Source organism: Phalacrocorax aristotelis, chromosome W, assembly GCF_949628215.1.
Source record: "Phalacrocorax aristotelis chromosome W, bGulAri2.1, whole genome shotgun sequence".
NCBI classification, from domain to species: domain Eukaryota; kingdom Metazoa; phylum Chordata; class Aves; order Suliformes; family Phalacrocoracidae; genus Phalacrocorax; species Phalacrocorax aristotelis.
The window spans coordinates 1,214,322-1,227,485 of record NC_134310.1 but is presented as its reverse complement, the minus strand read 5'-3'; the positions used below and the strand labels follow the sequence as shown (position 1 = coordinate 1,227,485).

The 13,164-nt window shown below is 47.6% G+C and overlaps 1 protein-coding gene across 4 annotated transcripts in view; it reads left to right on the top strand.

Annotated features, from left to right (window-relative positions):
• Window positions 1–13,164, top strand: part of WDR7 (WD repeat domain 7) — a 143,100-nt gene that overhangs the window by 108,262 nt on the left and 21,674 nt on the right. For 3 of the 4 annotated variants that reach the window (XM_075077464.1, XM_075077465.1, XM_075077463.1), the window contains one exon: window positions 4,297–4,396. The exons of the other annotated variant lie outside the window; for it this stretch is intronic. In XM_075077464.1, the coding sequence (XP_074933565.1) occupies window positions 4,297–4,396 (100 nt within the window). The remainder of the gene's footprint in view (window positions 1–4,296; window positions 4,397–13,164) is intronic. 4 annotated transcript variants of the gene reach the window in all.

Below are 13,164 nucleotides of genomic sequence, written 5' to 3'. Positions count from 1 at the left end.
GAATAGTTTCAAGAAAAGAACAGTTATCCTGTTGACAGGTAGGATACGGATAGAGGTAATCTTCCTTCCTCCTGATCCTTTAAAAGGCTTACCTTAAAATATAAATGCAAGGTAAGTGGGTATTAGTGCAAAAATCTCCCTACTCCGGTTATATTTTTATAGTGATACGTTGTCTTAAAATTTTGTTAAATTACTGGCGATATTGCCTGTTCTACATAGTTATAGCCATTGTAAAAATGATGCAGCACCCCACCGACGGGATCGTTCAGCCCAATGGAAATTTTCATCAGATTTTAGCAAATGGTTGAATCTCTGGAGAGATTCCAAGTGGAAGCACTTTGACATAATCCTTTTGTTAATTCTTCTAATATCGCGGTGCTCTTTGTGCGGCGCTGCGGTACGTGCGCCCCCGTTGTGGCAAAATCCTTCAGGTGTCTCTGCTTGGCGTGCAAGCTCTTCTTCCTCGGAGGACGCTGTAGAAGCACCTCACTCGTGGCTATAATGGCAAACGTCTGCCCCTGCGGCCTCCTGGAAGCGACGTTCCTGCTCCAGCAGAACATGAGACCCGGGGCTGGGAGCAGCAGTGTGCTGGGTTAAAGCACCTGATTATCATTCCTCTCGGGTTTTCAGGTTTTTTTTTTACTGTTGTACAAATGTAGCAGTCATGCCGTTAATTGCCGCGAGCGTGACTCAATCCTGATGGGTGGTGATGAAGTAAATCCTTCGCTGTGGGTATTTTTGGATACCGTACCTTACAGCGTATGATTACGGTGTCTGTCTGTTTTTCCCATAAGTGTTATTCTTTACAGAGGATCGTGATACCTTTTGGCATGCTCTCTGCAAACCCATCTCTTATCAGAATAAAATAAGTATTGAAGCAGAGTGCAATGAACGTGAAGTATTTCTGAATTTCTTTAAAATCGTGAAGGATAATACTGAAGGCTGCACATTCTGCCTGAGCATTTTCCGTTTTCCAGGTTCCGCAGCTGCATTACAGCTGAGTGCTCCCCGGTGGACTCTGCTTGGTCAGGTCGTGTATTTAGTACAGGCTGCTGAGTTAGAGCGCTCTGTGTAACGGCGTAGTCCCGCACGGGAAGATAGATTAAATTTAAAATAACAAGTGTTTTATATGGCAGTATTCAGGCTTTGAAACAGTTGGTGGGCCGTCGCTGCAGCGCAGCGTTGCCGCTGCTGGCTTTCCCGCATCAGCCTGACCACGATCCGGCCCGAGCAGCCCTGTGTCCAGCTGGCGAGCGTGCTTGCTAGCGTTTGGTGGGAGAGGAAAGGTCGTTTCCCTAGTCGGCCGTTAGCCCGGCTTGCCTGCCCAGGCGGCTGGCGCCGTGCCGGCTGTGGCTCGGCTTGCAGGCTTTGCAGCGGGTTCCCCTGCGCCCGGCCGGCTGGTGACCCCTGTGGCGGGGGAGCTGAAGGTACGCGCGGAAGAGACTGGCGAGGGTGAGGAGGTCACAGGGGGAGACTGGGCCGCCCTTATGTACCCAGTTCTCGTTTGGAAAAGGTAGTGGGAGGCTACGTGCGGGTCGCAGCTCGTCCTGCGATGCGGAGGGTCGCTGGCACCGGCAATAGCAGCACAATTCTGCCGGATCCAGCAGAGCTGCTCCAAAGGCTGGAGGGAGGAGGTCTGCTGGCGGGTGGGAGCTTCTCCGCAGAGCAGTAACGGGGCAGCGCTCCGAGCAGGGTCTCCGTGAAGATGCCGCCTATGGATGTGCATGCATCAGCTGGGCTTGCAAAATGAATTTGTAGCGTAGTCTAAATACATGCTGGCACGTCATTCTCTGTTGAACTCTACCATACAGACCTTTAGAAAGGGATGCAAAGAATTAAAACATTGATATCTGTGTGTGGTGGTAACAGTACTAAGCTAACTGGAAGATAAAGAATGAGGCTAAAGAACTGACAGCTGAATGTCAGTTTAAGGAGTACTTTTTTAGAAAATTAGACTCAAAACCACCTATCTCCTTGAAGCCTTTTTCCCCCCAAACCCTCTGTTGTTATGTAGTCTGATGGATTCTTCTCTTCAAGGAGAAATACTGGCTCAGCACTTGGTCTAAATGGGCATTTAAATGCAGTAAGGAGAGAAAAGCTGTTTGCTTACATATAATAGCACGTGATATTCTATTTCTGAATCTACTGGAGGAGACAAGTGGACTGTGCCCATGCAGTAGTGTGATAGAATTAATGGGGATATAAAACATTTTATGTAGAAACTTTCTCTTGTAGTCCGTTTTACTTGCAGTGATCAAGCAGCGTGTGGTTTTTTATAACTTATGTCTAAAAATCCTGAGTTTGGTTATATAAAATAGCCTTAAAAATAGCCCCCTCCCTGTTCACCTGGGGCACTGCTTCAGTTGTGCAGGTGTTTGCAGTTTGACGTGAAATGGTGAAAACCACGAACGCTCTCTTGTTGCCGTCCCGTGCATTGTTCGCCGTGGGCGGCGGGCTTTAGACCCTGCAGGGACCTGCTTGCCCCTGTTTGCCCTTTTCTCTCCTTTCTCATGGCTGGCTCCTGCCCCTCCTGCTCCCTAGCTATTTACCAACAGCTTTTGATTTTTTCTTAGCGCTCCTTTTTGTCATCTTAATAATAAATGAGAAACTATTATTATTATTAAATAATGGATAAATAAGTTGTGTGGCTGCCACTGACCGAAGAAGTACAAAAAGCAGTTTGATGAGGCAGATGTTGGCTGCAAAAAAAAAACAGAGACGGTGCATAGCCTGGAAAGACTTCCATACCCCAAGAAAAGGGAAGGGTAGCACATCTCATGGCTCCGTAGGCTTTTGTGAGGGTCTTTGCGATATTGGTTGGCTGTGCCGGGCAGAGCAAGAGTTAGGTAAGGGAATAATTGGTGTAGCCCGAGTAGGTTTTGTCTTTGTCTTGCCCTCGAGCGGGAATAACCAGAAGAGCTGCCAGATCTTTCACGGTCGGTGCCTCCCCTTTGGTCGCGCCTGGCGTCATCTGCGTCCCTCTGCTGCAGCACCTCCTTCTGCCCGAGGCACGCGGCCGCGGGCGCGGGGGGATGCGCGCCCACCCGTGGGGTGGCACCCCTTCCCCCAGAAGGGGATGGGGGGGCTCGGGTGAGGTGGTGGGTGGGGAAAGGCAAGGGGAAGTGTTAAAGGGCAAGTGAAAATATTTCATGGAAGGTACCCTGGGGGCCTGAGAGCAAAACTGAAAGCAGCGAGCCAGGGAGGGATGATGGGCGTGGATGGACAGGGATGCAAAAGTGCATCTGAGCTGCTGAGTCTTGCCCTTCCTCCTGCACAACAACCAGCGATTTTTTTTTTTTTTTCCTCTTTTTCTTCTGTAACACCACGTTCCAGGCTGTTTTTCTCCCCGACTGCTATCCTGCACTGCAGAAACACGTGTATCTTACCTGTGTGAGAGCAGTCGCTGTGGCACTCTGGGAGTCCCGAAGAACAAGGAGATAGATCACTGTAAGATTTGTTGCTCGAAGCCATAAATATGGTCAGCAACATATTTGTATAGCCTGACTCTAGAAATCTCTGGCAGACATCGTTATAGTAAAATCTAACCGTAAAATTAAAATTTAATTGGAAAGGCAGTCGGCGGTTTTCACGGGTCAGCTCTCCCTTTTAGAGGAAAGGCACAATGATATTTCCAAACACTTGAACTTGAAACAAAGATTTTTGACTCTCTTGTGTTTTGAGGTGTAGAAATTCCTTGAATTTTGCAATTGTTTGGCTTCAAATCGATGCTCGAACGGTAAGGGCTATCGCGTGCTTCTCAGTGCCTTCTCACCTGCAGGATGTTACCAGGTCGGTGTGTTTGGCAAATTTTCCTTCCCCCTGCCCCCCAATGCCAAACAACAATTTATGAGTTTGCATATTTTTTCCTATGCTTTCTCTCATTCTTTTCCATTTGATTTTCAAGGAAAAGTACTTTGAAATTATTCCGCATTTTAGGATTGTCTCGTTTAACCGTTCGATATCCAACATCATTGCGGTGCCCCGCTGTAACCGAGGTACGCACGTGGACGTTCAGGGAGCTGGTGATTTTCGTGTAGGTTATTCCCAAGCTCAGCGGAAGCGTTCAACACTGTGTAATAGAGATAAATAAATCTGATACAATTCTGGGTTAACGTATCAAACATCAGTTGGCTTTGTTTGCTGAATGCCAAGTATGAAAACTGGCAGCTGATGGATTTTTAAATCAAATCTCTGCTCTAGCACTAATGTTAATTACCCAATGGCATTGCAAATTAATTTTAACATCAGGCAGGCAGGTCAGATCTCACCTGTTACTTGTTATAATGTCCAATTCAGGTTCTACATGGTCAGCTATTACGAGCGGAGCCACAGAATAGCGGTGGGAGCTCGCCATGGTTCAGTGGCCCTCTACGACATCCGGACTGGGAAATGTCAGGTAAATAAATCATTGTGACTTCCTCCCCATAAAGTGTGGAAGTTATTGAAAGGAAAGAGCAGCAAGCTCTGCATCAGTTGACATGCTGAGCTGCTGGAACATTATGGATAATGCTGAGGGGATCAATAGTTTAATGAAGGACTCAAAGTATATAGAGCCCTACTGCCTTCATGCACTGGAACCGAATGGGTGCCACAGACGGGTTAATAATGAAGGCCTGAAGTTAGGGGATACCTAACTGAAATGCATGAAAAATCTGATTTTTAAAAGTTGGGGTTTATAGCAGTATGCTTGTCTGTAGAAGGCACAGAGAAAATCCACTGAGGGTTTGGGGTTCTGGTGTTTGTTTTTTTTTTTTTTTCCTAAAACTCCTCTCCACAAAATGCCATGGTGCTTATGTTTGAGGTATTTCCCCTTTTCTGACGTGAAATAAGGTACGTATTTTCTTACCAGTTACCAGTGCCCTACAAGAGGATATACTTAAGGATAATGTTGAAATGAGTGCTCGGAATGACAAATGTTTAAATGACAAAGTATTTGCCTTTATCTTTTCAGAAGAGTTTGTTGGTAATGTTCTTCGTTATTCCTTGTACTACGTGACCAGCTGTTACTTCTCATTGAATTTCAACAGTCTTTATGTAAAGCTTGGATAAAATATCTGTATTTTGAATCTGCCCTGTTCTTTGTGCGTGTGTGTAAATATGACAGTTTTGTTGTTTCTAAAAGCTGTTATCTTTAGTCCTTACAAAATGCGCATTACAGAGGAGGTAGCATAGATTTCTTCCCGCCAGATCTGCAGCACCACTCAGTACTTTGCTGGCAGAACCACCTGCTCAGGTGTCTGCGTGGCTGGTTCGTTGTCTGTTCTGAAATTCTGGGGTTTATTTTCCAAATCTATGAACTGACAACACCGTATGTTCTGGTGTTTTTTGTTCAGACAGCCATCCTATGGAAGCCAGGATGGCCAGATCTGTTTTATAAATAGCTATATAACGCAGGCAAATAGTAATAGTGGACAGCTTTATCTTGTTTTAGCTTAAGTCATTTGGATCATGACTTATTAATCTAACTGTAAAACAGGCCCACAAGAACTGCTGTATGTTGATGTATCCGATGTCACTGGGCGTCGTTACTGTCCTGCAGCCCCAGCCACGGTGACCGCCGCGCTGCGGAGCTGCGCCTATTTCCAAACGCGTTGCCTTGCCTGGCTGTGCGAGGGGCCTGCCCATGCTGCAGGGCCTTTTTCCCCACCTATTCAGCAGCGTGAGGAAGCAGCCGAACATCTCCCGCTGGCCATCAGGAGGCACTGACCACGGTCCCTCTCGGCGTGCCTCATCGCACTGAAAACGGAGCGTGCAAAGCCCAGATAAGCCTGGGACGCCTGGGCATCTCAAGCTAACAGCTACGGCCTGATGCTGTTGGAGAGGGCGAGGTGAAGAGCAGAGCTGTACGCTCCCTTACCTCTGTTTTCAGAGCACAAGGAGAGTGGTGACAAAGCCCGTCCTTCCGTTTAGCAGCAGCGTTTAAGCAGCGCCGTCATCCTTGCACTTCTAACTTTGTCTCGTTCCTGCTTCGGCTACTGAGCTGGCTCCCAGGTGAGCAGAGGCGTTTGTTAGTGTACGGGGTAATTGTGGCACGGCTGACTTCACCACATGGGTGCCGGCTGGGTCTGTAACGCATCCGAGGCAGCTGGGTGACCCGCAGCAGTTCTGCCCGAGCCCAGAGGTGCCGGTACGCAGGGCAGCAAAGCGTGCTTACAGCTGCATGGATGTCAGGGCTAAGTCTTCCGTGAAAATCATCCCTCTGGCTTGATTTGCCCTTGGTGTTTAGGCACGCTAAAATATGCCTTATTATTCTCTTCTTTACCTTTTCCTTCGGTTCTTTTAAAGCGGATTCTGTGTAACACCCCCGTGCGTAGAGGGGGACCGTGCGCAGCTGAGGCTTGCCAGCCTTTCCTCCGCGGCGCACTCTCCGCCACGCCAGCGGGCAGTCTGCTCCCCTGCGCTCCTGGAACTCGCTCCAGATTTCTCCCAGCGAATCCTCTGATGGAGTCGCTCGGTTCATTTGATGTGTTGGTGAATATTCGCACCGCTTGTTTTCTTACTTTCTTAATCAGCTTCCACATAGATCATGGAAGGTGGGGATGGGGGTGGCTGAAGGGACTTCCAGGACAATTAGGGCAGGGTCCTTCGCACCTTTTATTATTATTCATGAAATAGAAAAATTTGGTGAGTGCCAGATATATGATTATTAGTGGGCAACGCCATCTATTGGATACAGGTTTCTTATTCCAAACCTCATCTTTTAAGTTATTTCTCACAGTTGCAGATCTCGGGCTTCTCAGAAGACATGAAATAACTGCAGGATTGTGTAGATGAAGAAGTTCTGAAATTGGAAAAAAGCTCGAATTTTATTTACTTTTTTACAAAAGTTAAAGCCTTTCCAAGTGTTTATCAAAACATTTTCATTGCCTTGGTATGTTTAAATGGAGCGTGGCTTAGGACGCTCACCGGGCAGCGCGCGAGGGGATCAGACCCCACTGTAACGCAGAGCTGGGGGAGCAGCCGCCGGCGCGGGGACGGTGGCTGGAGCCCTTGGCCAGCCTCGCTCCCTCCAGCTCTCCTCTGGGGCCCCTCACTTTCTGTACTAGTTGCTCCTTCGTTTCTACCAAGAAAAATGTTTGTCTCACACAGGCCATTGTCTCGCTTCAGCTCATCCCGTTCCTTTCCATTTATGATGCTTCTTGAACAGTGTTACCAGAAACACGGTATCCAAAAAGTGCTTAGTCGTTTGCTATTTAAAAAAGAGATGATTCCTTGAATCTTTTCCTGAAGCCATAAGCATAATTTTGCATTCAGTAAATACGTTAGTGTTTTGAAAGTAAAAGTTTGAAATACATCTGAAAGCTCAATTAGTTACCCCATCACAACTCGCCCGTGAGCTGTTTTTAATCAGGCATCAGTGTCATTTACTGGATAAGAAGAGGAGGAACTGCTTCCCCCCCCCCCATTTATACTCATCATTAAGGATATAGTTAATTGAGATGAACGCTGAGATGAACAGAAGGGGAGAACAATAAGCTGTGGGTGTTGCAGGTGGGAACTCCTTGGCCTGTTCCGCAGCAGGCATCACATCTTCTAACAGCTGAGCAGGCTCCATCTGAAAAAGCCCAGGGTTTCTCAACACCCAGGGGAAGGTTGTTCCAGAATATGGATGGGTTAAAACATCAAGGGTTGGAAATCTGTTACTGCCGCACCAATATAGTTAAGGTTATCTAAGTCTTTGTACCAGCACTGACCTTTGGCTTAAATAAGCGGTTCCTCTCCTTGGTTTTTACCCTTCAGCCTTATTTACAGGCAGCCTTAGTGCTCGCTTGCAGCCATTGTTTTGAAAGGTGGGAAGAACAGAGGACTGTAAATACTCCTGTAACATACTCTCCACTTCTCTTAATCCTTCTTAGGCAAAATACACGTTTGTGTTCTGGGCTGCACAGAGACCGACCTCAGTGTTTGCTCCGGCCTTACTGCTGAGCTTCCTCAAAGCACCTTTCCCTTCTCACCTTTTATGAAACGGTACAAAAGCAGAACGTAGGCTTTTTATCTGAGTATTATTTTGCCAGATGAAACTGCGTGTCAAGGCTCACGTTTTTGATGTGTCCCTGGTGCGCCTGTGTGTGCCTGTAATGCTGAACCTCCTTGTCGCCCTTTAGAGTTCTTACCCTGATGCATTTTCTGGCGGTTTGTTGCCCGGTGACTGCGAAGGCCGTCCCTTCGCGTAGGGTGTGGGTCTCAGGTCGTTGAACCCCCACAGCGCAGGAACTTGCGTGGGGAAATACATCTTTGAGTATTTCTTTTCTTTCGCACCGCAGCCGGCCTAAACCACCGTCACCTTTGTGGTCCCAGGGAGCACCAGGGAGCAGCGGCTACGAAGAGCGTTAGGCAATAAAGATCTCCATCGATTAAAGCACTGCAGCTTAACCTCGAACCTTGGCTGACGCCAAAAGGCGTTGCAGCCAGCCAGCGCCCTTCTCCTCGGCCGAGGGCACGCGGGTGCTGTCCTGGCCCCGCTGAAGCTGGGGGTCGGGGTGCTATGGCTGGTGGTACCGTCGGGATGCCCCCCGTCTGCCAGGCGGGGAGGCTGTGCGGCTCCCGCTCCGCGACCCCCAGCTCGGTCCTGGCGCGGGCCCGCATCTGCTGCCTCTGCCCTCCGAGCTTCCCAGCGGCCTCTGGAGAGCGGCACCGCGGGACCTGCTGGTAGCGTTTATGAAGCAATGAATTCAGTACATCATGCGCGTATAAACCAGAGTTAGGCATATTCTCATTAAAAAAATGTTGTTCTTCACTCGGCCTTGTGAGAAGCATGAGCAGTAGATTCTCCAGGCTCGCCCCAAGTTGCCCACGCTTGCCTTTCCCGAAAACTGGGCGGTGTGTTTTTACGCGCTCGATGCGCGGTGGAGGACCATGCTCCGACACAGCTGTCTCATTCGTCGTCGTGAGGCTCTTCAGGAGGGGACCTGTGCCCGCACCAACGTGCTCCCATCCCTTTGGGTCACGTGCCAAAGTAGGCAATGCCTTCTGGAGACAGCGAAGGGCTTTCTGCTCCCTTTTTCCCTGAATTGAACATCTTTTTTTTCCTACTTGGTCTGAGCAGCATCTCTGCTCCGGTGCTTCAGACAGGAAACCTGCTTTCAGGGGCAACATCTTCTGAGATCGGGGAAGGAAGCTCAGGTGAGCTGTGACAGCTTGTGGGAGCCTTGTTTGCAGTGGGGTGGTTGAGCCGGAGCTGCTGGGGATCTGTCTGCGCAGGTTCGGGCAGGCGGGGAGCGTGCCCTGGGCCGCTCGGGGCAGGGGCAGCGGGCTCGGGGCGGGCAGGAGGGCAGGCAGGCTCCTCATCCCCGCAGCGAGCCAGCAAGAGCTGGCCGCTGGCGCAGTGCAGAGGTGAGACGAGCTGCTCGCTCCGAGATCTCTGCCCCCAAGCCCCGCGGCGGGGATGCTGCGCCGGGATGCTGCGCGGGCGGCTGCCGGGGTGGCACTGGCAGCGACGGGGTGCCGCCCCGGTGCGCCGCAGCCGCGTTGCTGTGGAGATGCCTGGAGAAAGTATCAGAAAGCCCCATAAAAGAGATTTCTTTGCTTGCAGTTGCTTTTGATTTTGTGATGTTTGCGCTGAATAATTCATGAAACTATAATCTGGTAACTTAGCACTGTGCATACTAACATAGTTATGGTGATGAAAATGAAGCTTAAAATGTTAGTTTTCCATATCACGCAGCCGTGCTAAAAAACATAAAAATCCCTTTTAAGTTCGGTTGGTGGCAGGACGTGAGCAGTGGGGGGAGGTTTTGTGTTGCTGGAATTGTGTCACTGATTTAACACGGTTTATAGTTGGTGGACAAATTTGTAGTAATTAAGAGCAGCAGAGCAAAGTGCTGGCCTAAATGTGCGCCCTAGATGGGGTTACTTTATTTTTACACTATAGGTGAAATAGGGTGCTAATGACAAGGAGTCTTACGATCAGCTGGAAGGAAAAGAAGGGGAGCATTTTAACTGAAAGCCTAGGAAACAAAAGCATTTTGTAAGGGGCTTTTTCCTCCCAGCACGTTTATTTTGTTTTCGAGAGAGGTGGTTGTACATCGCAACTGAGAAATTACATGTAATGATTAATAGAATGATGGATGTCAAGAATCACCTTTTTTAACAAATAATAAATCAACATTTATACATGATAGGTTTTTTCCAGTAAAATTTACTATATTACTATCACTTATTTAACAAGGTGTCAATTATTAATACTACCAGTAAAATGCTGCCTCAAAGCCAAAGTTGTCTGCATTTCAGTATTTTGCTTTTGGTTTGCATTATTGCCATTGTGCAGACACGCATATTAACATGGGAAGTCTACCTAATATTTCAAAAGATACATTATTAATTATAATATTTTAAAAATTTTAAGTGTTTTACATTTAATCTTTCAAGGAAATATTTCAGGAGCTTTGGGTTTTAGTTTATTTTTAAAACATTAAATCAGAATGAAAATTGCAGCCCCTTTGAATTATATCGTGAGTATTCCAAATACGTATCTCTTTTATCTAATTTTTTCCACAATTTAATATAGAGATTCAGTTCTCCCTCTCTCATTCTCTTTTCTATTAAATTATTAAATATTTTCCAAGGGTTACTTGGTATTCCCAGCCCAGCGTTAGACACAAGCCAAGTTGGAATTCATTGGTTTTTCGGGTGCTTTCGTGCAGTAGCAGCGGTGGGTTGTGGGGAGCGGAGCCGGGCAGTGTCCTTCCCATGGCGGTATTGATTTGCCCTTCAGCTGTTTGCAGCGCAGAGAGAACCCAGGGCCTTGTTGTTGATTATCTACACAATGTCTCGGTGAACAGTATTGACCCATTGCCGCTTACTGCCTATGGCTCTTGATTTTTCACACCGTCTCCATGACACTCATAATAAAACATACTATCTTATTGCTGCGCGGCTCCGGAAGCCAGCCGATCTGCCTGTGGAGCACCGGCCGCCTTTCTGGAGAGCGTTTCGGGGAGGGGGGTGGGGGGCAAGGCGCTGGGGCCGGTTTAGGGTTGTCGTCGTGCCCGGTTCCCAGGGGGACGACCCGTACCCCGCGCCCGGGCTGCGTCCCGCACGGCAGCACAGGGCCTGGGGGAAGCGGGGCTCGCTGGGCTGCGCTTCGTGACTGCCGATCTCGGAGGAGGGTCGCGGGCGGCTCTGCCAGCGTGGCTTTTGAAATGGCTGAATGGTCAAAAGGATTCATGAGGTTTTTAAAGAAAGAGGGGGGAAAAAAAAACAACCCCAGAAAAAGCCTGTAATGAAAAGTGAGATGATACAAAGGGTGTAGATGGTTCTGAAAATGTTAAATGCTTCGATAATAAGTTCCAAAATAATTATGACAAACAGACGTACCAAACGGTTTAGCTGCTTTGTTGTAGTTAATAAGTTACCAGCTTTTTTCCGATTCTTTACGTTATAATTTAGTATTAAATAGCCCTATCTTGGAGGACATTATGGGGACGACTCCTTTGCAATAGTTTTGTCTCTTACAGTAACGTCGTTTTACGCTGTGCTTTAGATTATCGCTGTGCACTGCCGCTATGGGGGCATTTCTTTGGTTTTTTTCCCCCCAGATAGAACTGTTCCACGGTAAGCAGTTTTCTAGTATTAAACTGCACTAGGAAGTAAACTGCACTGAAGTTTAAATTAGAATTATTTAAAATACTAGCTAAACTTTGGTATATTCTCATACCACGTTTGCTGTTGAGTCCATTTAGCATTTTCCATTCCTGCGGAAGCGGTGGTTTTGTGACCGGAATATTTTTAAATCCTTCCAAAACGCGGTATGCTGAGACAGGCGATGGGAGGAAGAGGCTCCGTAGGAGGATTTCCCAGTCCGGTGGCGTGCGGAGCCGCGCTCTGGAGGTGCTGAGCCCCTCCACACCTAGGGAGGAGCCAAGCTCCCTGTAAGAGCAGATCTTTTGCATTATTTTTCCAACAGTGCCTGGTGGCACATCCATCAGAGACACGGCAGCAGTCTCCAGAGCGGTGGGAAGGGATCTCTGTGATCATCTCGTCTTGATCTTAAATTTTCCAGTAATGGAAATCTGCCAGAATCATCAGCATTTGTTTCCGTAGCTATTAAACTTACATTATTTTCATTTTTCATTATTTTCATTTCAGTTTTCATTGCTAAAGCTATATTTTGTTTCTAGTTTGACTTTGCTTTAGCTTTAACCTCTGACCAGTACGTGCTGTGTGACATTTACCTGTTAATTTGCGTAAGAAATTGTTAATTTATTTTCTGCATGCGAGTGCTCTGGATGTGGCCAAAGTCCCACCTCTTGATAAATGGAAGAGGTGAGGCTCCTCTGGGCTGGAGGGATGCTGGCAAGCCCAGCCAGCCCAGGATGCTCTCGGGTTTTTCCTCCCCAACCCCAACCCCTCTCGGTGTTCTCCTCCAGCTCTATCAGCACCAGCTTCGCATGGCTCTTAGGTTAAGACAGGCCCTTTGGGGACCCCAGGAGAAACGCTCCAATTCAGCAGTTTTTCTGTTTACAGCTGCGTTCCAAACCCCATCGATTAACCAATATTTAATCCGTCTAACAGCCAACCCCTTCATTATGTATCATTTTCATTTCTCCCAGGAATGGGAGAAATGCACCAGACACCTATCGGAAGTCTTGCCACATGAGGGTTTTGACTTTCATCATCAAAACCGTACGTTTCAGTGGGCTTGCTTGATACAACCTCTTTTCTGTAAAACTACATTGTTGACAATATTTATATTATAGATACATAAGCGTTTCATTAGCATCGAGTTCATATGAAACATATCTTGGGGGGGGGGGGGGTTGCATCAGGTAGGTAGGCTTTTAATTATTCAGGTCTTTCTCTTTGCTCGTTAAGGTACAACTTTGGTGTAACCGGTACCCTGAGCTCTCTTCCTGGAACACCCTCATTTTTCTAACGATTGGTGGGAGTCCGAGGTAACGAGCTGTGAGCCCATGGGCTGCTTCACTCAAAGCTCCTACATTTGGCTATGTTCATCAGTGCACATTTTACTGGAGGATTTTTTTTTGTTTGAAAAATCAAATTTTTCTGTTGCAATTTATTCTTTCGTCTGAAGAGAAAATCCAGCAGTTTTAAGCCAGATTCTGAAAATACTTGGTAGTGGGTGTAAATAGAACCGTAGAATGGTTTGAGTGGGAAGGGACCTTTCGAGGCCACCCAGCCCAACCCCCTGCCGTGAGCAGGGAC